Raw genomic sequence first — 25197 nt, 5'->3', positions numbered from 1 at the left:
TTCCATGTCTTATCTCTAGTGTTCCACTAGGCTCCCATATGTTATATATACTCATGTAAATTCGCATTTAAAAAGAAACTGAAAAGATGTGCTGGGTTTTGATCAAATAGTTTGATTGATAATCTGAGCTATCCATTCCAGTACCAAAATGCCATTACTCTAAGAAGAGTCTTTCTCTGACTGGTAATAAATCATTTAACATAGTATAGCTTTATGTTTAGATATGTGCAATATACATTATGCATTTAAAAAATTATATATGTTTTTTGAATAATCCAAATATACAGAACTTGTAGATCAAAAGATTGAATGAACAAAGTTAAATTATTTTACAGTCATATGAATTATATCATGAATCTCCAAGAAAGATAAAAGCAGGTTGTGAGTGAATAGATTTACTCTGTTCTGTATTGAGTACGTCAGCAGTTATTTAATCTCCTACACATTGCCATGTCTGATGCTACTTCTGGTACACATAATATACATGCTTGTTGCATATTTATACTTTCTTGTATGTGTTGACACTGTGTTTATAGTCAGGGGGGAATATAATGGAAATTAAGCTGCATTGAAACTAGATGAAAACACACAGAGGCATTCTGAAGCGTTTATTTGCCACGGTAAGGCCAAGTACCTAGGGCCATCTTAACAACATTATGGGCCCCCAGGCAAAGCAGTGCACCAGGGCCCCTAGATATAGATATAGATATATAGATATATACAGATACAGATACAGATACAGATATAGATATATAGAGATAGATAGATGTACTTGCTCAGTGACCCTTGTAGGTTTTTTTTGCAGGTTTTTTTCTTTTGCAGGATTATTTATTCTCATTAAGAGCCGTGCCTATGGGGCCCCCTTGCTTGTGGGGCCCCGGGCAGCTGCCCATCGTGCCCAATGGAAAAGATGGCCCTGCAAGTAACCTTGGTGTTTGTGATTTCACCTTGGGAAATCCAGCCAGGGCTGCTTTCAACAGTATAATGAACAGATCTTTACTATCACTAATGGTCACTTGGAATAGAAATCATTGATCTCTTTGGGAAAGTATAATCCGTTTTCATAGTGATAGCTGGATGGACTGTGATCAATAGTTGCTGTATTTCTTTGCAATTACGGTGCTTTCAGAATTCCCTATGAATGTTGAGTGTTTTTTACAGATCAACTATTCTTAGTGACTCAAGTTTGAGTGATCAAGGGTACAAATGGAGGATTGGATCATTTACATGACAATAACAGTTTGGATTAATTATCAGAATTACTACATAACTAAATGCACAATAGGTGTATTTAAAGATACAGCCTAATCTAAATAGGCCACATCGCCAGGGGGCATACTACTCTTACATGTGTAAATCCCTACTAAACATACTTGTCTTTGCACACTCCCAAACTGCCGCCACAAGGGTACGGGGCCTGCAAGTACAAGGGTAGCACTAAATTCCACTTTGTTTTACTGGGCATGTGGAGTAAAATTAAAGCAGATTTTTTTTATCCACAGTTGGACTTACATCCAACTCTATATCAGGCCCTAGGTGTTCACAGAAAACTAAATAACTAAATAGCATATTAAATGTGTCTTACCTGGCTCAGAAGATGTCCATGCCTCACACTTAAAGTGTTCGCTTGGATCAGAGGGAAGGCCGAGACCAGCAAGGTTACCTGCAGTCACTTTAAATTCATAGAAAGCACCCTCATGCAGGTCCTCAACCTGTCAGAAAAAAATTGGATAGACATTTGAATTGTTACAGAGCTTATATATTGTCGATGATGCCACTTTTGAGGAGAGAATGCAAAAAGCATATGGTAGATGTTTTAAAACACATAAAAACACTCTATAAAATTCAGGTGGTGAGCACTGTATAAACCGCTAGAACAAAAGGTCAAGAGTATCCGGGGCAAGATAAATGGAAGGGTAGAGGTAGCTTGGAACAAATGTTCAACAAAAGTAGGATGCTTTAAAAATGCTACTGATATAAATGTAAGTCTATTCTAAAAACAGCTACAGTGATGATCATCTACATCAAATATGTATTTTTATTTGATTGGCACAATCCGGTGACCATTGAAGTGGACTGAGCGCCCCACCGCTATCAGTTTACCCCATCTGTGTACAATAGGAATATTCTTCTTCTTTGGCACAATGATTGCAAGGCTTGAAAGCAAGAAATGTGAATAGACACATATCATATAGCCACAATTCAAATTAATTAAGTACAATCAGCAGGAGAGGGCAATCCACAATTAGCCAATCAGAAAACAGCCAATGTGTAGCGACTCTCTAATGTTGCTGATTGTCATTATGATGAGTGCATATTTTGCACCAAGAGATCTAGCACCCGCAATAGACACACCACATGACAAGTAGATATGCGTCTGTTTCCCATGCTCAGTTCGTTGCATTTATGAGAACATGCCATTAATGTACTCGCCCTTTGCTCACCTGAACCTTTCCTCTCCCATTCCGCCTCTTAAGGCGTACAAAGTAATAAGTGTAAGATGGACCAAGTCTACTTACAGGTTTTTGTGCGTGAATGTGCAGTACAATGCATATGATATGTATTTTGGTATCTGATAAGGCTTCTGCCTTACAGTAGCCACACATACTTTTCCCACCACCAGCTACAATTGTAATTCCACTACCCTATGTATCAATTGTTCAATGCAGCTCTTAGATTGTAAGCTCATTCGGGAAGGGCCAACTTTACTTTCTGTTTCATGTCATTGAATGGTATTTATTTCTATTATTGCCCCTTCAACATTCAGAGATAGATATTATGTTGCTTTTTTATAAATAAAGGATAATAAGATTTTTTTCAAATCAAGTTTAAATTTTTGGGTGAAATCTAAAATCAAAAGCAAAACACCATCCTGTGGTTGCCAAAACCAACATCAAAACATGAATATGGTTTTGGAAACAAAATGGGAAAAAATAAAAAAATTAGGTATACTAGTGTGGAGGGACAGAAGACGCTGGAGCCGGTGCCCGTGAAGAGGGCGAAGATATCCGGCAGCGCTGTGCCCCTGGAGGGGCTGAAGAGGTCCCCGATGGTGCCCAGCTACAAGAAAGAAGAGGAGAAGTACTCACCCGTCCATCGATCCAGCGGCGGTGAGTATAACTTCTTTTTTGCAGGTCCTGTGCGCGGGGGAAGGATGAGCCAATCAGGGCTCATCTTTCCCCGCTGGCCAATCAGCGGCCGGATGCGCGAGCCAATCGCGGCTCGCGCCCGGCCATTCAAAAGATTGGCGCCGACGCGAGCCAATCAGCGCTCGCGCCGGCGGATGACGTCACGCCGGCGACTATATAAGTCGCCGGGTGGCGCCATTTTGCGAGAAGTCCGTCGGCGGAGAAGAGAGAGGACGTCTCTCCACGACGTCGAGCCAGAAGACCAGCGGCAGCGGCGGCAGGGGGCCCTTGTAAGGGCCGTGAGCTACCCTGCCGCCAGAAGACTTCTAGCAAGGCACCGGAGCGGAGATCGTCGGCGGGGAGCCCTTGTCAGGGCTGAGAGCGCCCCCGCCCCAGCTGCAAGTGGAGACCCAGCGCCGAAGCGGAGAAGAGGCGCCGCCGGCTGGAGGGTCTGGAAGACCCGCAGAAGAAAACAGAAGACGGCGTGTCAAGTTGAGTATCCTGCGCAGAGCAGGTAAGTATACTCAACGTAAATTCGGGCACTAGGCCCGTGGGCACAGTCGGGCACAAGGCCCGTGGCACACTGTATAGTAGGGGCACAAGGCCCAGGGACCTGGGCACTAGGCCCCAACGAAGTAGTGGGCCAGTAGGCCATTAGTATACTGATATAAAGGGGACAAGCCCCTGTTAGTTAGAAAGGGGGAGTCAGAGCCCCAGAGGTACAAGGGTACAAGGCCCTTAGGTAGTTAGGGGCCTAGATGCCATAGGAAGGCCAGAGGGCCTGGTTAGGGGCTGGTAGCCCATCTGCTATTAAGGGCACAAGGCCCTCAGCTAGTTAGGGAGGCCACAGGCCTCAGGCAGGGGCTAGGACCCCCTAGGTAGTAGGGCACAAGGCCCTAGTGAGTGGGCTCAGAGCCCTGGGTTAGAGAGGGGGGCTGAGGCCCATTAGTCAGAGCAGAAGGCTCTGTGCGTAGCTGGGCAGAGACCCATGGTGTGTAGGGCCTAAGGCCCTGGTGGTGTGAGGTAGAGGCGTGGGAGCCTCGTGAGAGTAGGCGCGGTCCTGTGTGAGGTGAGCACACGTGGTTAGGAGGTACGGTCGAGCGTAGGCTCCCGTGGTGCTGTAGCAACCTGCTGGTTGGCTAGCAGCGGTGTGTTCGGGTAAGTAGCGGCAAAGTACTGTAGACTGTATTTATTCTGTCTGTGTGGCGAGTGTAGTTTACATTACAGTATTTTGGTGTGCTTTCTAGCTGTGTCCAGGGGCAAGACGTCAGGCCCCCATTAAAGGTAGGCTCTTGTTTCCTGTGGTTTTCCTGTGCTTACCCGTGCTGTGTGGGGACAAGTGTAAGTAACAGCATACACATAGTCAGGGGAGAACACACGTAGTGTCCCTGTCCCTTAGGTCCCCGGGGTCACACTGGTACCCAAGGGGGGTGGCTGAGTGAGTTGGTGGCAGTGCAGCACACCTTGAGGCAGTTCCAGGGGCGGCCGTGGTTCTGATCAAGGGTCCTCAAGGCCGGTTCCGTGCAGGTGGACCTGTGGTTCCGGACGAAGGGACACGTGTGAGATACCCGAGTACAGGCAGTCGGGCGGTTCAGTTCGATCGGCTGTTCCGTGCGGCAGTCGGCCCGCGGGTTAGTGTGCTGTTTTACTGAGCCTCAGCCGGGCTTAAAGAACCCGTACTTAGGGCCTGTGTGTGACTCCATAGCAAGAAGGCAGCTTCTTGGTAAGACCTGGGTGAGGGGGTTAGGAACCGCCCTCCGGTTTAGGCTGTGAACACCGGCTGGTGTTCCCCGTAGCGTGTAACTAGTAGTTCCGTTAGTGCACCACATTTAGTTAGTCCTAGTGTTTGACGTAGTTGCGTTGCCGACCATTAGAACGTTGTTAGGGTCGGGTCGCCGTTTGTAGTTAGTCCAGTTTGTGGGTGCCATCTTAGTTCACGGAGAGCGTAGAGGGAGGCTGTGTGTCTTGTCATCCGCAGGAGTCGGGGAGGTGCAGGAGAACCGGATCGGAAGTGGGAGTGTCCCGGTGAGTATCACGCTCGATTCCTCCTTTCGGTTAGGCCCTCACCGGCAGGTGTGTGAGGCACTTGAGGCGGGATTAGTCCTCGGATTAGTCTTGGCCTTCAGTGCCTGTAGTCCCCCGCGTCTTGGCAAGAATAAACTGAGGAGGCGGCAAGGAGTTTGGACTGACCGTGTCCTTGTGCTTTGCCGTAGTCTCGGACAGCCCTTACCTGGTAGGCACGGCCGTAATCTCTGTCTCTATCTCAGAGGGACGTGATTGGAGGTGACTGCGGCTGCGGATCTGCTGGGATAGGATCGCAGCTGGGAAAGTGGAAGCGGACTGGAGGTGACCATCGTTTACAAGGTAAATTCTTTTGTGTGCGTCTGTCCCTGTCTTTTCCCCGCAGGGGGCGTTACATTTTGGCGTAGTCGGCAGGATCAACGATGGCTCATCGGGGGATCATTCCGCTGTACGAGGGATACAGCTGTGTCATCTCTCGTGACGAAGTGGCAGCGTTCACGAAGCAAATCCTGGAACGTTGTGAGACAAGGAAGAAGAAGAGCAAAGGTACTAAACGGCAACCGGTGGAAGAAATGCTGTGCTGGAAGTGTGGGTTGCCTGGACACTTCGCATACCAGTGCCCAGTTGCCGAGGAGCTCTTTGATGAATGGGAGGACGAAGAAGTCTCCGATGAATGGGAAGACGTAGAAGTCTTCGAGTGGAAGGACGAGGAAGCCTTCCATCCATGGTCTCAAGAGAAGTCAGAATCTGGAGGGAAGGATCGGCAGAGCCTGCTGACTGTTGGATCGCAGGTGATCGTCCCGTCCAAGCAAGATTCGCGACAAGAATACCCGCGTCAGCCGGATGCTGGAGCCGGGGTATTGGAGACGTCGGATACGTCAGACGACTTGTCCGTGGCTGTGGAAGAGTTGGTCCCTGAAGACGAAGGGAGAACTGAGCAGACCCTCCACGGGGCAACGTTGTGTCCGGAGACATGTGAAGATGTCTGCCCGGTGGTACCTGAGAGGATGGAAGCCATCAGTACCCCGGAAGAGAGAGCTGCTGAAAAAGTACTGCCTGACGAAGACTGTACTTTAGAGAGCGCAGCTGGAGAGTGGTGGATGTTATCACCTTCTGAAGAAGCTTCCCGCACAACCGAGGAGGTATCGGACGGATGGGAGGTTCCGGCAGGTGCTGAGGAAGAGACTCCCTGGATACCGACTTCGGGCGAGGAAGTTGCCAGGATGGTGTGGATCCTGCGCGAGAGGGCTTTACCGCGAAGGACCCGGTGGACGCAAGTCAGGGATGCCGGTAAGCGACCCTTGGAGGTGGACGTAGAGGAGAAGACGTTGATTGTGGGGACCACAATGGAAAAAGGCGGCGGAAATGTGGAGGGACAGAAGACGCTGGAGCCGGTGCCCGTGAAGAGGGCGAAGATATCCGGCAGCGCTGTGCCCCTGGAGGGGCTGAAGAGGTCCCCGATGGTGCCCAGCTACAAGAAAGAAGAGGAGAAGTACTCACCCGTCCATCGATCCAGCGGCGGTGAGTATAACTTCTTTTTTGCAGGTCCTGTGCGCGGGGGAAGGATGAGCCAATCAGGGCTCATCTTTCCCCGCTGGCCAATCAGCGGCCGGATGCGCGAGCCAATCGCGGCTCGCGCCCGGCCATTCAAAAGATTGGCGCCGACGCGAGCCAATCAGCGCTCGCGCCGGCGGATGACGTCACGCCGGCGACTATATAAGTCGCCGGGTGGCGCCATTTTGCGAGAAGTCCGTCGGCGGAGAAGAGAGAGGACGTCTCTCCACGACGTCGAGCCAGAAGACCAGCGGCAGCGGCGGCAGGGGGCCCTTGTAAGGGCCGTGAGCTACCCTGCCGCCAGAAGACTTCTAGCAAGGCACCGGAGCGGAGATCGTCGGCGGGGAGCCCTTGTCAGGGCTGAGAGCGCCCCCGCCCCAGCTGCAAGTGGAGACCCAGCGCCGAAGCGGAGAAGAGGCGCCGCCGGCTGGAGGGTCTGGAAGACCCGCAGAAGAAAACAGAAGACGGCGTGTCAAGTTGAGTATCCTGCGCAGAGCAGGTAAGTATACTCAACGTAAATTCGGGCACTAGGCCCGTGGGCACAGTCGGGCACAAGGCCCGTGGCACACTGTATAGTAGGGGCACAAGGCCCAGGGACCTGGGCACTAGGCCCCAACGAAGTAGTGGGCCAGTAGGCCATTAGTATACTGATATAAAGGGGACAAGCCCCTGTTAGTTAGAAAGGGGGAGTCAGAGCCCCAGAGGTACAAGGGTACAAGGCCCTTAGGTAGTTAGGGGCCTAGAGGCCATAGGAAGGCCAGAGGGCCTGGTTAGGGGCTGGTAGCCCATCTGCTATTAAGGGCACAAGGCCCTCAGCTAGTTAGGGAGGCCACAGGCCTCAGGCAGGGGCTAGGACCCCCTAGGTAGTAGGGCACAAGGCCCTAGTGAGTGGGCTCAGAGCCCTGGGTTAGAGAGGGGGGCTGAGGCCCATTAGTCAGAGCAGAAGGCTCTGTGCGTAGCTGGGCAGAGACCCATGGTGTGTAGGGCCTAAGGCCCTGGTGGTGTGAGGTAGAGGCGTGGGAGCCTCGTGAGAGTAGGCGCGGTCCTGTGTGAGGTGAGCACACGTGGTTAGGAGGTACGGTCGAGCGTAGGCTCCCGTGGTGCTGTAGCAACCTGCTGGTTGGCTAGCAGCGGTGTGTTCGGGTAAGTAGCGGCAAAGTACTGTAGACTGTATTTATTCTGTCTGTGTGGCGAGTGTAGTTTACATTACAGTATTTTGGTGTGCTTTCTAGCTGTGTCCAGGGGCAAGACGTCAGGCCCCCATTAAAGGTAGGCTCTTGTTTCCTGTGGTTTTCCTGTGCTTACCCGTGCTGTGTGGGGACAAGTGTAAGTAACAGCATACACATAGTCAGGGGAGAACACACGTAGTGTCCCTGTCCCTTAGGTCCCCGGGGTCACACTGGTACCCAAGGGGGGTGGCTGAGTGAGTTGGTGGCAGTGCAGCACACCTTGAGGCAGTTCCAGGGGCGGCCGTGGTTCTGATCAAGGGTCCTCAAGGCCGGTTCCGTGCAGGTGGACCTGTGGTTCCGGACGAAGGGACACGTGTGAGATACCCGAGTACAGGCAGTCGGGCGGTTCAGTTCGATCGGCTGTTCCGTGCGGCAGTCGGCCCGCGGGTTAGTGTGCTGTTTTACTGAGCCTCAGCCGGGCTTAAAGAACCCGTACTTAGGGCCTGTGTGTGACTCCATAGCAAGAAGGCAGCTTCTTGGTAAGACCTGGGTGAGGGGGTTAGGAACCGCCCTCCGGTTTAGGCTGTGAACACCGGCTGGTGTTCCCCGTAGCGTGTAACTAGTAGTTCCGTTAGTGCACCACATTTAGTTAGTCCTAGTGTTTGACGTAGTTGCGTTGCCGACCATTAGAACGTTGTTAGGGTCGGGTCGCCGTTTGTAGTTAGTCCAGTTTGTGGGTGCCATCTTAGTTCACGGAGAGCGTAGAGGGAGGCTGTGTGTCTTGTCATCCGCAGGAGTCGGGGAGGTGCAGGAGAACCGGATCGGAAGTGGGAGTGTCCCGGTGAGTATAACGCTCGATTCCTCCTTTCGGTTAGGCCCTCACCGGCAGGTGTGTGAGGCACTTGAGGCGGGATTAGTCCTCGGATTAGTCTTGGCCTTCAGTGCCTGTAGTCCCCCGCGTCTTGGCAAGAATAAACTGAGGAGGCGGCAAGGAGTTTGGACTGACCGTGTCCTTGTGCTTTGCCGTAGTCTCGGACAGCCCTTACCTGGTAGGCACGGCCGTAATCTCTGTCTCTATCTCAGAGGGACGTGATTGGAGGTGACTGCGGCTGCGGATCTGCTGGGATAGGATCGCAGCTGGGAAAGTGGAAGCGGACTGGAGGTGACCATCGTTTACAAGGTAAATTCTTTTGTGTGCGTCTGTCCCTGTCTTTTCCCCGCAGGGGGCGTTACACTAGCATGTAAAAGTTAATAAGACATTTTGTGGTTTTTGAAAGAATAGTCTTTTTTATCAAGGTACCGTTAACTTAATTTCGAAGTATTATAAAAATATATTAAAATACATTATTAATGTTGTTAATGACTTATACTGCTTGAAATTATTGATTTATAATTTATTACTCACATATGACTGCAAAGTCCCATTTTCAGCAGCCGTTACTCCAGTGCCCTAAAGCTGGGTTCAAAAATGGCCAAAACAAAGCAGCGTTCTCAAGAAACACATCAGTCTCTGTTGTTTTGAGAAGGCTATTCCATGGATCAGATTTTTTTTATAAAACTGGAGATTTCATACAAAGGTGTCCATTACTGTTTTGAAAGAAAAGGGCAAACTGGATCTAACCAGACTAGTAAAAGAGGAAGGACCAGATGCACAACTGCACAAGTGGATAAGTACATCAGTGTCTGCAGTTTGAGAAACATATGTCTCACAGGTCCTGCATTGGAAGCTAAATTAAATAGTACACACCAAATAGCAGTGTCATCTGCAACAGTAAAAGATAACTCCAGGATGCTTGACTTATTGGCAGAGTTGCAAAGAAAAAGACATATTTAAAAATCGCAAATAGGAAAAAAAAAAATTAAACTGATCAGTGGAACACAGACATTGCATGATGAATGACTGGAAAAAAAGTATTATGGACAGATGAGTCTAAGTTTGAGGTGTTGAGCTCGAAGAGGAATTTATATGTGAGAGAGCAAATGAAAGTATGCTGGAGGAGTGCTTGATGCCTTCTGTCAAGCATGATGAAGGAGATATAACAGTATGGAGCTGCTTTGATGCTGGTAAGGTGGAAGATTTACAAAGAGTGCAAGAAATAATGAACCAGAAAGGTTACAACATCATGACGTCCCTTGTGGCACTTGATTGGTGCAAATCTCAGCATGCATCAGGACGACGAACTTAGTATATTTCTAAGCTATGCAAAACCTATTTGGTGAAGACACAGGGATCCGGAGTACTGTCTTTGCCAGATCTAAACCCTATTGAGCTCTTGAGGGATGAGCTTGACTATAAGCTCAGGTAAAAATGCCCTACATGTCAGTTGCACCTCTGGGAAGAGCTGCAGAAGTCAAGGGTACAAATTTCCCTGAAATATCTTCAAAAAGTTGTGTATTGACTATAAATTTAGTTAATCTTGCCTTGGGTATAAAAAAAAAGTATCAATGCTTTAAAAAGCCAAGATTTTTACAAACTTTTGCACACTAGTGTATGTTGAGATAAAACTATGATAGTGGGGTAATATTTTTCCAATTCATAACTGACTTCCTGTAAAACCCTTATAGGGCATTGCAGTAAGCCTCCCTTAGCCGGTAAAAGGCTGAAACAGGGAACGACAACTTGTATGCAACTGCACAGCATATGTCAGCACAATAACAAACATTCCAAGTTCTGGCAAACCCCTGCAGCATATACAGATAATGTATGAGTTACATAAGTGTTACATTCTACAAGATTTTATGAATAGCACTTATTACCTTATCCAAGTTCAATAGTGTTTGAACATAATCTCTATTATTTAAACAACCACTACTGTACACCATCCCACTTACCGCCATCTGATACATCAGTTGTACAGAAAGCAATAGGTAAAGTCATCTGGAGAAATATACTATGGAGAATTTTTAAAGGAAAAATGTTGTGGGGTTGTAACTAAATAAATATGGCCTGACATAAAGAAAATATGTGATCCACACCTTCGGGAACATCCCGTTTGCCTGAAGACATGAATCAAAATCCTGATAGTTTTCCCTGAAATGATATTGCTATATTCTGCATCACCGCCCATAGCCCGCACCCGTAGACCTCTATAGCTATGAATTGGCTTTAGTTCTCTAGTGCTGAGTACAGCGCTGCAGAATTAGTGGCATTATGTAAATAGCTGATGATGATGATGATGAGAGCTGCATCACAAGCCTGTTGTCTGCTTTGGCTGACAATGAGGTCATGTGCACTTTTTGCTATACGTGAGGGGTCATATTTATTAGGTGACAGCTCTTTTAAAGATGGAATTGTCATTTATAGGCAGAGTTACCAAAGTTAGGTATTGCGTAACCTGAGCAAAATGTGTACGTTTTTGTCTATTATCATCCTTTTTTTTCCATACATAACGTGTCGTTCAAGGTTAGTGCAACTTTAGTTGTTGCAAACTATGCACGGTGGTTTGAGAATATAAGATATATTGGAAACATTAAAAATAAGCAAGAAAGCTGGAGAAATAAAACAACGTTGTTAACAATTAGAAATAAAAAAAAGTAACAAAAGAGATCCTGAATTGTACTTTAAATGACAACGAAAATGCCACTTGACAATCTGGCTGGAATTTGGTAGTCAATGGAAACATTGTCTTCAATTCTAGTTAATATTTTCTTAATTGCAAATACCACAACTGGTAATTTCCATGTAGTTCAAACTATCAATCTATATTAAAAGGAGTGAACAATTGTTAAAGGCAAATTTAATGTAGTATAGTCAATAATAACATGCTGGGTCTGTGGTATTTTTCTGACTGATACTATAATGAGCCAGTAAACAATGGCAGTAATTATAAGCAAATAACAGTTGGACGATACATTTACTGGAAGTGCTTGTACAGTGCTATAAAGAACAGGCTTTCTGTAAATTTAATGTCTTAATAACCATAACCAAATTATCATAATATTCTAGGGACTACTTTTGATTTTCATCTCAGCTTCACATACTCTTAAAGAGCAAGAACAGCCATTATCTTCCATTGAAATATAGTAAAAGCTGAATAATATATAATGAAAATAACTGGAGTGTTTACAAGTAAATAAATATGCCAAACATTCTCTTCTTTACTCCTCTACAGCAGACTGTAATATTAGTCTATCGAAATGTCTTATAAAATACAATGAACAATGTATTTTAATTTCATGGATTAAAATTTGTTAGTGTGGTCATCGTCCAACATCATCATCATCATCATCAGTTATTTATATAGCGCCACTAATTCCGCAGCGCTGTACAGAAAACTCGCTCACATCAGTCCCTGCCCCATTGGGGCTTACAGTCTCAGTTCCCTAACATACACACACACACACACACACACACACAGAAAGAAAGAGACTAAGGTAAATTTTTAATAGCAGCCAATTAACCTTTTTTTGCAGTGTGGGAGGAAACCGGAGCACCTGGAGGAAACCCACTCAAACATGGGAAAAATATACAAACTCTACACAAATAAGGCCATGGTCGGGAATCAAACTCATGACCTCATCACTAATTGTGCTACTTTGGATCCATCAAGTGGCCTGATCTGTCCCTGTATATATGGCTTTTTGGTTTGTCCACATAAGCACCTTTTTGGAAATTATCCAAATCGAGTATACAACATGCTAGGGATGCATTAATGGATACTCCATTTTCTAATGGTTCTGTATTTCATTGCTGTTTGAGAGAACATAGATAGATAGATAGATAGACAGACAGACAGACAGACAGACAGACAGACAGACAGACAGACAGACAGACAGACAGATAGATAGTTAGATAGATAGATAGATAGATAGATAGATAGATAGATAGATAGATAGATAGATAGAAAAAATAATTCCAACAGCCTACTGACTCTAAGAAACTATTACTGGCATAAGTCAATGTGCATTATTGTGTTTAAAACTAGATATGTATAATACTATGTATAATACTATAATTCAATTTAACACAAAAATGAAATAAGAAAGTATAAAATTAACCAGGACCCTTGGAATTTGTAGCACGCTTTTACAATAACACATAATTATAGAAAAAAATTGAAAGGATTAAAACGAAGGAAACAAATTATTTTACAGTATTGGCCATTTTATAATGGCACCACATAAACCAATTTATCATATTATTCTATCTAAAATGTTATGTCTGATATCCTTTTTATTTTGCAATAGTGGGAAAGAGTATTCCATATAATACTCACATTTCAACTGGAAGTTACTTATATCCAGGTATGCTGTTTCTTCACTTTCAAAGTGAGTCTTGTGACACTTGTGACATTGCTACTTTCCAAATGTATTGTATGTTATACAGGATAGATAGATATATAGATAGATAGATAGATAGACAGACAGACAGACAGACAGACAGATAGATAGATAGATAGATAGAAAAAATAATTCCAACAGCCTACTGACTCTAAGAAACTATTACTGACATAAGTCAATGTGCATTATTGTGTTTAAAACTAGATATGCCTTTCCTTTTTATGTATAATACTATGTATAATACTATAATTCAATTTAACACAAAAATGAAATAAGAAAGTATAAAATTAACCAGGACCCTTGGAATTTGTAGCACGCTTTTACAATAACACATAATTATAGAAAAAAATTGAAAGGATTAAAACGAAGGAAACCATTAGATTAGCAAAGAGCTGTTGAAGAGATAAAGATTCATCACTGTGAGATAGAGAAAGTCCTAAAATAATTGTGTGAAAGTAGTATTAGATCTGCTTTGTCCAAATTACTTGCAGATGTAATTTGTTTCATCAGCGCACAATGGTATATTATCTCATTGAATTGTGACAGCTTGATGACTGCTAAAATCTACTAGTTACTGTATTCATGGCATATGATCTCTAAATGCATCAGTCTGTCATCTAAAAAGAGTACCACAATTTTGTTTAATCCTATTAAAATTAAGAAGTGCTGTTTTTAGTTGCCTTAAGCTTTATATTGTACAAAATTGCTTGAATCGGAAATATGTTTAATTCTAAACATCACACACAGCGCATATATTCTTCTACGCAAGCCTACAGGGGTATGCCCACCTAGTTTTCCAGAACATCATCCACCCAGTGAGAAATGATTTACATGAAAGCCAAATCCAAACAGATCCAGATAAGTTAATGAACAGTGGAGAATTAGGGTGACCTTGGAATTGGTCAGATGATAGGGCTGTCATGCTGGACAAGTTGATCCACTCTGAGGACAGTAGCTGTAATTCAGGTGTCCTAAGGCGAAATCAAACAGGACATAAACCTCCTGCAACTGGATTGGCTGAATTTACTGTTGGTGATGACCACACACAGTCTAATAGAGTCATTGGGTGACAGGCTTTTTAGCCTGACCCAATGATATTAGGTCTGAACTAATTTTATCATTATGGAACCAGACAATCATATTATGCCCACACAGTGATTTTGAGCAAATTAGCCCAAAAAAGTAAAATAGCTTAATTGTGGAATTGCACCATTTGTGGACAGTTTCATGAGCAAGTCAAATTTCTTTATTTCTAGATATGCAGTGAAAAATTAGAAGATAGGGTGCAATAAATAAAAGTCTCTCCATCTAAATATAATATGCATTGAAGTGACAAAATTATTAGAGATGGTCGAATAATTCAAACCAGTTCAAAATTCAATAAAATTTGGCTTTTTCAATCCGTCAAACTTGTTTGTGGTATGATCATGAATTTAAGCTGACTCAATTGTGCAATTCAAAGTTTGCAGTTTGTATTCACGGTTTGCAGCTTAAGTTCAAAGTTTGCTGTTCGTATTTGAGGGTTTATTTTAGAAAATAGTGTAATATAAACATTAACATGTGGCCTGCTTGAGCAGTTTCAAATTAAAGGATCCCTAATCCTGGATTTAAGGTGACTCGATTTTGCAATTCAAAGTTTGCAGTTTATATTCACATTTTGCAGTTCAATGTTCAATGTTAGCATTTGAGGTTTATTTAAAAAGTGTCAAAAATAAGCCATAAAAGGTGGTCTGCTTAAACAGCTTCAAAGTTCAAGGTTTACAGTTTACATTTAAGTTTTTAAGTTCAAGGTTCTCTGCTTTCACTGGAAAACTGTTAAAATACTGTATATTACACTGCCCTTCCCTTGCAGAATTATCATAAAGTGGAGTGGGAGAGGGACTTGGGTTCTCCACCAGATGATAAGGCCTGAGATGTCATGAGACTGAGAGTCGTCAAAAGTTCCATTTCAACTAAGATCAAGGAAACTTCCTTCAAAGTGTACTGCTGATGGCCCTATATTCCAGCAAGGCTCAGCAAAATGTTTCCCCCTGTTTCAACTGATTGTTGGAACAATTTTGGCCACAGTGGTACCATGATTCATATCTGATGGCCATGCCCTGTAATAACTACCATTTGTGATAAAGTTCATAGGTTCTTGAATAGCCTCTTTGAGGCCCGTTAACAAAGGACCCCTGTTTATTCCTGCTATATTATTTCCCACAAAATATCAATACATTTTCTAGGAAGCTAGCTGCACACATTGTAGCAACAGCTGAAGGTCTGGTAGCCAAAAATTGGAAGAACTCGAGCACACCATCCTCAATGCTTAATAAACAAATTTGGCATATAGAAGCCATGGAGGACATAACCTACTACCACCACAATAGAGGCCATGTGTTTAGCCAAGTTTGGGCTCCATGGCTGTTTGCAAAGAGTAGGTCTCTATCCTCTTCCTCTGCTGCCCTAAGGTCTCCCCCTATGGTCCATGCCTGGTGAGAAAAATCCCATCATCAAACTCCCCTTTAGCTCTTTGAAACCACTATGTTTTTCCTGCCATCTGCTGCCTTCTATTTTATTGTTCATTTTCACTGTTACATATATTGTAACCTTCTTGACCAACTCGGCCAAGTTTGAGCCAATTTGAGCTTGTTCACACCAACATGCACATGGTGGAATGGACTAAAACAAGTTGAACTGGCTCACTTTGTTCAAACTTCGATCAAAACTTTTAGTCTATGTGAAGTTCAAGACTTTATGGCTAATTTTCGAACTTTAGAGCTAATCAGACAAACTGGTTCGAAGACCGTTTTTTTTAAATTTTGAGCAGCTCTAAAACATTAATGACACCAATGGCTTCATACGGATGACAGAAGATATAAAGTCAAGTGGAATTATTTTTGCATTTAGGTATATTTTAATGTTCCACAATTAAACATGGCATCCATATCTGGACAAAGCAGCTCTGATCTATGAGTACTGTACATATAGGAAAGTGATGTGTATAGTTATAGTTTCAGTTATGGTATGATGGTAAGCAACCAGTGCAATTAAGCAAATGGGAAAAACTAGTACAATACTTAATTGTACAGAAAGAGGTTATTTGTTTGTATAAGGAAGCGGAAGGTTACAGTGCCACTTCAAAGGTCACTGGTAAGACCTCACCTTGAGTACTATGTACAGATCTGGAAGCCCTATGTCCAAAAAATAGAACAGAAAAAAATCAGAGTAGAGCTGCAAAAAATGGTACATGGTCTGCATAACACAACCTTCAAGAAGTCTTCAAGACTTAACCCAAACTCAAACACTTAACCCGACATTGCCGCTTTAAATTTCTATTAACAGACGTCACGATGACATAAAGCTGCAGGGCCGAAGACTTATCCAATCGTAATAACTTCTTGTCAGCATGGTGATCCGATCGGAGATCTCCACCGTCGGCTTCAAGGTAAGTCTGTTTCTTTTGACATCGGTTTTACACTAAATCGGATTTTACTTGTAAGACTTCTTTATGTCAGTTTTTTCAACACCAACCAACCGTACCCAACCCCATAAAAATTCTATCTACATGCATTTGTTGGATGCATCTCAGGATATGTCCAGCTCAAAAGCAGTAGCATTTGCGCCAGGCACACATCAGGCATAAGGAGTGTGTATATGGTAGCATAAAGATGTGGCTTGACAGTTTTAGTAGCAAATGCTGAAGTCATATTATTATATTTGTTCACAATATAATAATATATTATTTTCAGTAAAAAATGAATTAAATACAAACACGATATACAAATGAAGGTAGATTAAATTAGAAACAAACAATTGTTATTATCCATTTTAAAATCCAATTGGGAATCTTGTTCCCTGCTGTAGCCCAAATGGAAATATCAGTTAAGTAATGCAAACTGACAAGCCTGCCCCCGTTTCTGCAATGCATAGGGGGATGCAAGTAACTGATACACTGTGTACGCATTGGTTTGTGCACATGCGCAATTCAGTAATACGTAGCTAACGCATAAAAACAGATTTATGTCCAACTTTTAAATTATCCCGACAGTTCATTCAGTCTACATACTCTGTGTATTCTTTTTTTCTTGAAATAAAAATTGTCAAGAAATGACTTGAGATTTAGAATTTGGTGCAAAATATCTTCTGCAATAATTTAGAGGAGGTAAAAATGTCACAGTACTCTGTTTGTACATTCAAGCGGGAATGTGAGAGCTGAACAGACAAGACACAAGCTATAAACTCTTGCAATAACCAAGCACAGTATTATAAATATGCCTTTTTACGCTTTTTTTTGTTGTCAAAATGTTCCATTTTTTTAAAAAAATGTTAAACAGGAGGTGAAATATGAAACATTATTATTATTCTCCAGCAACTTAAAGAAAGTGCATAGGAAACAATGTCCTTACAAATCTTTATACAATTATTTACACTCCATCCTCAATACGCTGTCTTTTTTATTGGATTTCATTTTGAAACTGCAATATGTTCACCACTCATTCCCTCAGTAGAATACAAACTGTTAAACGTAAGAAAATATAAGTTTAGGAGACAAGGAGCGAGGAAAGAAGACAGCACCCATAGAATGCAGCAGAGGCTGTACTCTATCATCATCATTATTTATTTATATAGCGCCAGCAAATTCCGTAGCGCTTTACAATTGGTGACAAACACTGTAATAGACAATGCTGGGTAATACAGACAAAGAGGTGAGAAGACTCTATCCATAGATTGTAAGGTTACGAGCAGGGCCTTCTCACCTCTTTTTACCCATTTTGTTTATTAGTTTACTATGTTTGTCCCCAATTGAAAAGCGCTACGAAATATGTTATATAAATAAATAATGATGATGATGATGATGATGATGATACTATCGATAAAAAGGATTTTTCAAACAACAAAGAGTTGAAAGAAGCTGGGGTACGATAACCCTGGCAGAGCTCGGTAGGTAATGTAATTAGCATCAAAAGGATTAACATGATTGTCACCCCAAAAAAAGTACATTCTTGCTACCCAAATCTTTTATAGCTTACGACGGGCATGAACTAAATTTCTAGACAATAAAAGCTGGGTTTAAAGAAAACACAGATATCCTTGCTGTTTGCCTAGCCATAGCACTGCACCCCCATTCAATCCACACACCCACGCACATTTCCCGGGGGCTAGGAAGTGCCCCACCCCCCCAGGAAATGTGCAAGCTTAAGAAGGGCTAGTAAGTACTGGAAAGTAACGGCAAGGAGAAGCATATTCAAAATACATTGTTTTTATAGTCAATTTATTTTTCAGGTAATAAAATATAGCTTACATGTTTGTTTTCACTGACATATAGAAGTGGATATAAGGTAAACTCAGATGTATCAGTGAATAATTGTATTAATTAAATACATGTTGATGTTTCCAAAAAACTTATAAAGCTGTATTAGATTTGTAACTTTAAGGTTGTGTCAGAAAAGTTGTCTCGCATTGTACATGCTTTTCGATATATTTATATATATATACAAGTTAACCAAGTCAAATCAAGCTACTTAAGGTGTTAAAAAGGTTCTTGTCATGCATTTGGGCCATAGCCCAGGCCTCAACCACCAACCACTCCCCACTGTCACCCCCGGCAACCACCAACCACTCCCAACTGTCACTTCTCCTTCAAGAAATATATATATATTTTTTTAAACTCTTTATAAACACTTTTAACAATTAACAAATTAAATTAACAAATTAAAAACATCTTAGTATACCAAATTTCAGCCCTTTCTGATTTTTTTTTCCACACACACACTAAGAATTTAGTAGGTCAGTGTATAACTCCGCCCAGCAGGTGGCGCTGCAGCTTGGTTTTATATTTTACACACACAGACAGACTAACACACGCCACTAGACATTTATATTATATATATATATATATATATATATATATATATATATATATATATATATATATATATAAAAGGGTTTACTACAAAAGAAATAAAGATACATAAATACCAACCTTGTAAATTCTTGTTTGAACTTGACTGGAATTCACTTCATGCCAGTTAAGATGATTAGCCTCCCGCTTATCAATGTAGTATCCTGTAATATTGGCTCCGCCAGTGAATTTTGGTAGCTTCCAGCCTAAAGTCATTGAATGCCCATCACAGTTCAAGAGGGTAATTCCGTACGGATGGGATGGGGTTGCTGAAAGAAGGAAGGTGCTATTTTATCACTGGAAATTATATTATGCCCTACATAGGACTATGCTCTGCTGCTCCGCTCTCTCCCCCCCACCCACCAATCACTACAGAGTTCCTTGTACCTTATTGTATTAAAGAAACATGTTAAGTTTAATTAAACATAGAAATGTTGAATTACAAAGCATCTTGGGTAAAATAGCAAAACATGTGTGCTGTTATTAAGGGATGTCCTGCATCTCGGCGATACTCCCGCCTAGGCCTGACCCTGTATGGCCTCTTCACTAATCTGAGCCACAATTCAATAATTAGATATTAATCAAACTGCATAAAACAAAGTTGGATGTTTTCAGACAAAGATCAGTGAGAGCTTACTGTGAGGACAATGACGTTAGTGCCAGTGATTCAATTGTGAATAAAATGACATTTACAGATTTGTTTCTGTTGGTGACCTCTTTTTTAAGGTCTTAACATCTTTCAATAAATAAAATCTGCATGTAATATTTGCTGATTTAACTTTTGTTCTATCCTTTTCAGCAGTCATTTTTATTAAATAGGTTTTACTTTATATTTTAGCTATTTACATGAATGTTTTATTACAGCACAATTCACACTTTCTATCCAATGGTATTTTTTTATTATGCATATCTTAAAATATAAGTATGTTCATTATTAATTTATTATTATTATTATTATTATTATTATTATTAATAATAATAATAATAATAATAATAATAATAATAATATACACATTTGTATATTAAATAAGCCTAGTCGACAACATCATTATGTGATCATACTGAGAGAAAAAATAATGGGTATAATGGAAATTTTTGGCTATACTGTATGGGGGGTATTCAATTGTTTCTTTTAACGTGCTAAAACAAAAAAAAACGAGCGCTCTAAAAATATTACCGTTAATACGGTAATTACTCGCTAAATTTCATCTCGCAGCTCCCTGAGCAGCGAGCTGAAATTCAGCCCGCTGGCAGCGAGTAAGTACCGTATTAACTGTTTACGCGCGCAAAATTACTGTATAATATGAAGTTTTTTTCGAGTGCTCGTTTTTTTTTGTTTTAGCGCGTTAAAAGAAACAATTGAATACCCCCCATGATTGTAATGCCTATGCCACCCCTTTCTGTCTAGAAAATACATTCAATTTTTTAAGATATTTTGTGGTATAAAATTGTTAATAAAATAGTGCCAGTGAAAGTGAACGGTGGACATGAACATGCATTTTGACGAACCTACCATGTGGTATACCTCCCCCTAAAATAATGAATTGAAAGATAATTGACATTAAAGAAACACTAAAAAAATACAGCAGCATGACAGAAAGGTATCAGGTTTCACAATTCCACTTTAAAATTACATTACTGCTATGGCAAAGACTGTCACCGAAACAGCCACTAAACCTGTAACACAAGTTTCCTTATCTAAAAGAACTACTAATAAAAGTTTGTACACCAACTGTTTTAGCAGAGTGATACCCTCTTTTTGTGTCGTTCAAAAGCATTAAGAACAGAAAGCCTTCTATACATAAGAACAAAAATTCTGTATACATTATATAACATATTTTCAATTTTAATGACTCCCAAAACATCCACATATATATTTTGTGGATTCATTTGTAGCTATTTAATATAAATACATTTGTATTTTTAGGGGTTTTAACATTAACTTAGGTACCCTGACTCTGACAATGTCTTCTCCAACATGTCGTAAACCAAATTAGCTACTGACCCTATGCTTGCCTGTGGAGTGTAAGCAAGTACTGGGCAGTCTATACAGCCTGAGCAAACTGATTTGTCATAGATACAATCATTAGCGTTTGGCCAAATAACTGGTAGTGTGGTCAACATAAAACTCAGCTAGTTCTTGCAGTGTTGGCGAACTTACTTGTCCTCCTGACCATTTTCCTGTAAAAATACAGTTTAAATATAGTTATAGTTAGTAGATAAGCACTCTGCAAAAATAGTGTCTGTGCAGTATGAGTTTTAATGCTGGTACTTAAACTAGACTACCACTGTTACTCTCTGTTTTTAGCACTGTGCCCTGGTGATTTTATTCTTAGGAACCTATCATTAAAATCCAGTACTCATACAATTACATAGTAATGTATAAATGTCACATAAGATGGATGTGGCCCCAAAGCCACAAATATAGTTCCATCCACCAATATTTTTCTGTCCATCTCCAGACTTATCTCCCTTTACTCTTAAATTAAGGAGTAGATTCAATTAAGTGTAAGGTTCCACATGATGAGACTCCATGAAATGCTAGGGTACTAAAACATTGCTTATTTTTACCTGGTAAATTCACCTCCGTTGTCTTGTATATAGTAGATCATTTTTTCAATTTGCGTTATAAACCACATCCTACTGTCTGAATAGGCGGTAAGGATTGTTTCTAATATTTTGCTATTGAATTCCTGCCAGCCTGGAAAAGGTGAAGTGCTAATTTATTGAGTTTTTTATGGAGGTGTGGAGGTGGAAAGAGAGACCAAGGAGGGCCAAGGGGATTAACATGAGATTACTTTGTAATATCTCATCTAATAACTTTTTTATGTTCAGGCAAAAGATTAAAATCTTTGTTGAAGTCCAAAAGATATGGCAAAAATAATCCCTTTGGCCACAACCTTACCAATATAGAGGGGAAGCAGATGGGAATATTTTGTTTAAAGTAGTTGTAATCATTCACTATCTTGAATAAATATTGGATGAGTTCTCCATAATTAGAGTGTAAATGTTAGATTTTGGTGACTCCTTGTCTCATGCTTAGCCAGGATTCCTCGTTAGCCTAAGTTTTTTTCCAGTTAGATTCATATTTCATTACTGGTTCCAAATTAAAGGAGCATAGTAAAGTATATGGCACAGAAATAATACCTTTCCTCAAACGGGAATAGTAGCAAGTTGCTTCAAAAGGAGGTGAGATGTCTAAAAGGTCTAAATAATTTTTCCTTTGGAAAGGTCTGCAGAAAAGAGTGCCCTTTATGCATTCAAATAGCTAAGGTTGTGAGATGTATATATGAGAAAGTGAATCTAGTGATTTCCACACTGTGTGTATGGGATTCTGATACATCGTATTGTCCCATATATGAGTTAAAGTGAATGGTATGTCGTGTGTTTGAAACATTAGAAGGAGAAATACCAGCTCAAAGTAAAATTTTTAGAATTAGGATAGAAACGAGTGATGAGACCTCTGCAATATACAATATGATTCAATTTGCATTCAGGAAAAATTCCTGGTGGAATGAAGCACATTAAAATTTGGCTCAAATCAGTAGCATAATAACATTTCTTAATTTCTAGAAGACCTCTGCCCCCATCGTGGGAGCTCCTAATTACAGTTGAAAATGTTAGTACAGAAGGTTTATCTAACCAGAGAAATTTGGAAATGAGTTTCTGCATTGCGTTTCTTTTGGAAAAATAAGTTTCTTTCAGAATATGCACAGAGATCATCTAAGGTATATACAGTATATCATATAATTTTGGTAAAATGTTAATTTTCATTGTGATCATACTCCCGAACCAAGGGATCATCTGCTGTATGCCATGCCTGCAGATCTGATGTTATTTGGGCAAAGAGAGGAGGAAGGTTCTGTTTATTTTGAGGTGCTCAGATCCAGTCCTAAAAGCTACCAACAGGTCATGTTTTCAGGATTTCTATCTATAGAAACAGTTGGGATAATTACTCACAAAGAAAAATAGATTAACTTGCCTATGGATGATTGAAGAAATCTTAAAAACATGAACTGTTGGTAGTTCTTGAGGACCGAGTTAAGACACCTTAGTTGTAGGCCATAATTGCTGGTTGAATAGATACCCATATCTTCTATTTTTTGCCTATTTTCATATATGTAATGCTTATAAAATAAAGATATTTAACCTTTTTATATCAAAAGCCCCACCCCAGCAAAAAAGCAAAACAAATTAAATGTGAATTGAAAATGGTATTCCCATTTAAACTGATGCCTCCCAAAAGGTGATATTTGGTCTAGTCAAGAAAAGGTGAAAACTTTCCGGTCATGAAGTAGTTAAACAAACTGAATCTGTGCAAAAAATATAAACATTGTGTTTACTGAATACAAAATGATAGGTTGCTTTCGTATGCATAGCAAAAAACTGAACGTCACTATACAAATATATTTATATTGCAAATTACAAGTGATAGATACAAAATATGAATACTGTAACATATTGTAGTCTTTATTTGTACTGACAGTTCATGTTTTCAAACACCAGGTTGATCAAATCTCCATCTTCTCCAGGCCAAGCAATACACATATTACACATTTTGAAGCAATATAATAGCACAACTTTTTAAATCTGGAAGGAAACACTAAAAGTGCACAAACAATGCCATAAATAATGACACAATCCGGGATCTAATAAGCTATATAAATAGGCAACAGCTCATGCCTAATATTTACTTTCCTGTTTGATTTGAAGACCTTTATTACATCAATGCCCAATTGACTATAGTGATATGATTTAAAATCTTCTATAAAAATAGACAGCAGTCATAAAGACATTTATTACTGGATACTTACTTAGAGCCGCTTTAACAGTTATTGACTCCGATTCCTGAGAATTTTCACTGACACCAACTGCATTAACAGCCTTCACTCGGAAAATGTAGTTTTCTCCAGTTGTTAAACCATGAACAACAAATCTGGGAAAGGGAATGTGGCCATATTAGTGATTTGTGTAACTTTTATTCTTGGAACTGGTGACATAACATGCTAAATTTCACAAACGTTTTCTTGAAAGCTGCAGTCAAAAATTGCCCAGATATGAACAGTCGGCTGAGTAGAATTGTTTATACCATGACAAAAACCTATATGAAAGCCAACATGCATGGCCTCTAGAGAGACGAAATTTCATTTTCACATTAATTAAAGAAAATCTAAAACAGTCGCAACTAGGATTAAATCCATCCATATATAACATATAGCTACAAGATATCTGAAATATAAAGTTGTAAAACTGTGGATTCTAAATGTGTTATATATCTTTATTATAATATCTTTATTATGGTTATTAAATATGTGTACAATTTATGAGATGAGTATAAATCCCCTACTTTGTGTCTCTACTATCTATATCTCTTCTCCTGTGTTTATAATTGCTTTGTAATTGTGTTGTTTTATGCAGTAGTCCATACAATCCCTCAGCTTCATGTATGTAAACATTCCTCTCATCATTAATTACCTTACAAGTTGTACAAGCTGTAATTATACTATGCCTACATTACAAAGTGTACCAGTATTTTGCCACTTTTTTGCAGTCCACTAGCACTATGAAGTATATTTCAATAGTAGATGGTTGAAAAACCCTGCAGACCTAAATTTTAGCCTTGTTTGTTTTCATGGGCATTCATGAGTGTACATTTCCACTAGCTATTGATTGGACACTGTTCTGTTCAACATATAATCATGATATGATCCAGACTGCCATATGTCCAGACTATGCCAGGATAGGCCCAAATTTTGTTAATCTACATTTTAAAGGTACAATCATCCCAAAATATAGTCTCCTGATACATCTGGATTAACAGGATTAGTGAAAACAGACTCTTAGAAATGTATTAATATTTTTTTTACACAATTTACCATTTTTTATGCATTTTACCTTTTGTTTGGTTTACATTTTAAGCAACATACGTTGACAAAAGTGACTTGCCTGTTATATTTAATGGGTTTATGGTTACAATGTTCCCAGTGATTAGAGCCCACCACAGATGAATCTATATAGTATCCAATTAATTTTTCCTCTACTTTTGCTTTATCAAACTGTACAACAACGGATGTTCTGGTGTTTCTAGTTGCCAATATACGACCGGGAGCAGATGGCACAGCTTTTGAAAAAAAAAAACAAGCATATAAATCTGGAGTAA

At 40.8% G+C, this 25197-nt stretch overlaps 1 protein-coding gene across 2 annotated transcripts in view; it reads right to left on the bottom strand.

Annotated features, from left to right (window-relative positions):
• MYOM2 (myomesin 2) overlaps positions 1 to 25197 on the bottom strand; it is a 124854-nt gene that overhangs the window by 35877 nt on the left and 63780 nt on the right. For both annotated transcript variants that reach the window (XM_075202481.1, XM_075202482.1), the window contains 4 exons: positions 24984 to 25158; positions 23852 to 23973; positions 19119 to 19306; positions 1586 to 1712 (listed from right to left, as the gene is read on the bottom strand). In XM_075202481.1, coding sequence (XP_075058582.1) covers positions 1586 to 1712; positions 19119 to 19306; positions 23852 to 23973; positions 24984 to 25158 — 612 coding nt within the window. The remainder of the gene's footprint in view (positions 1 to 1585; positions 1713 to 19118; positions 19307 to 23851; positions 23974 to 24983; positions 25159 to 25197) is intronic.

This window comes from Mixophyes fleayi, chromosome 3 (assembly GCF_038048845.1).
Source record: "Mixophyes fleayi isolate aMixFle1 chromosome 3, aMixFle1.hap1, whole genome shotgun sequence".
Lineage (NCBI taxonomy): Eukaryota > Metazoa > Chordata > Amphibia > Anura > Limnodynastidae > Mixophyes > Mixophyes fleayi.
This window is presented reverse-complemented; position numbering and strand designations above follow the sequence as displayed.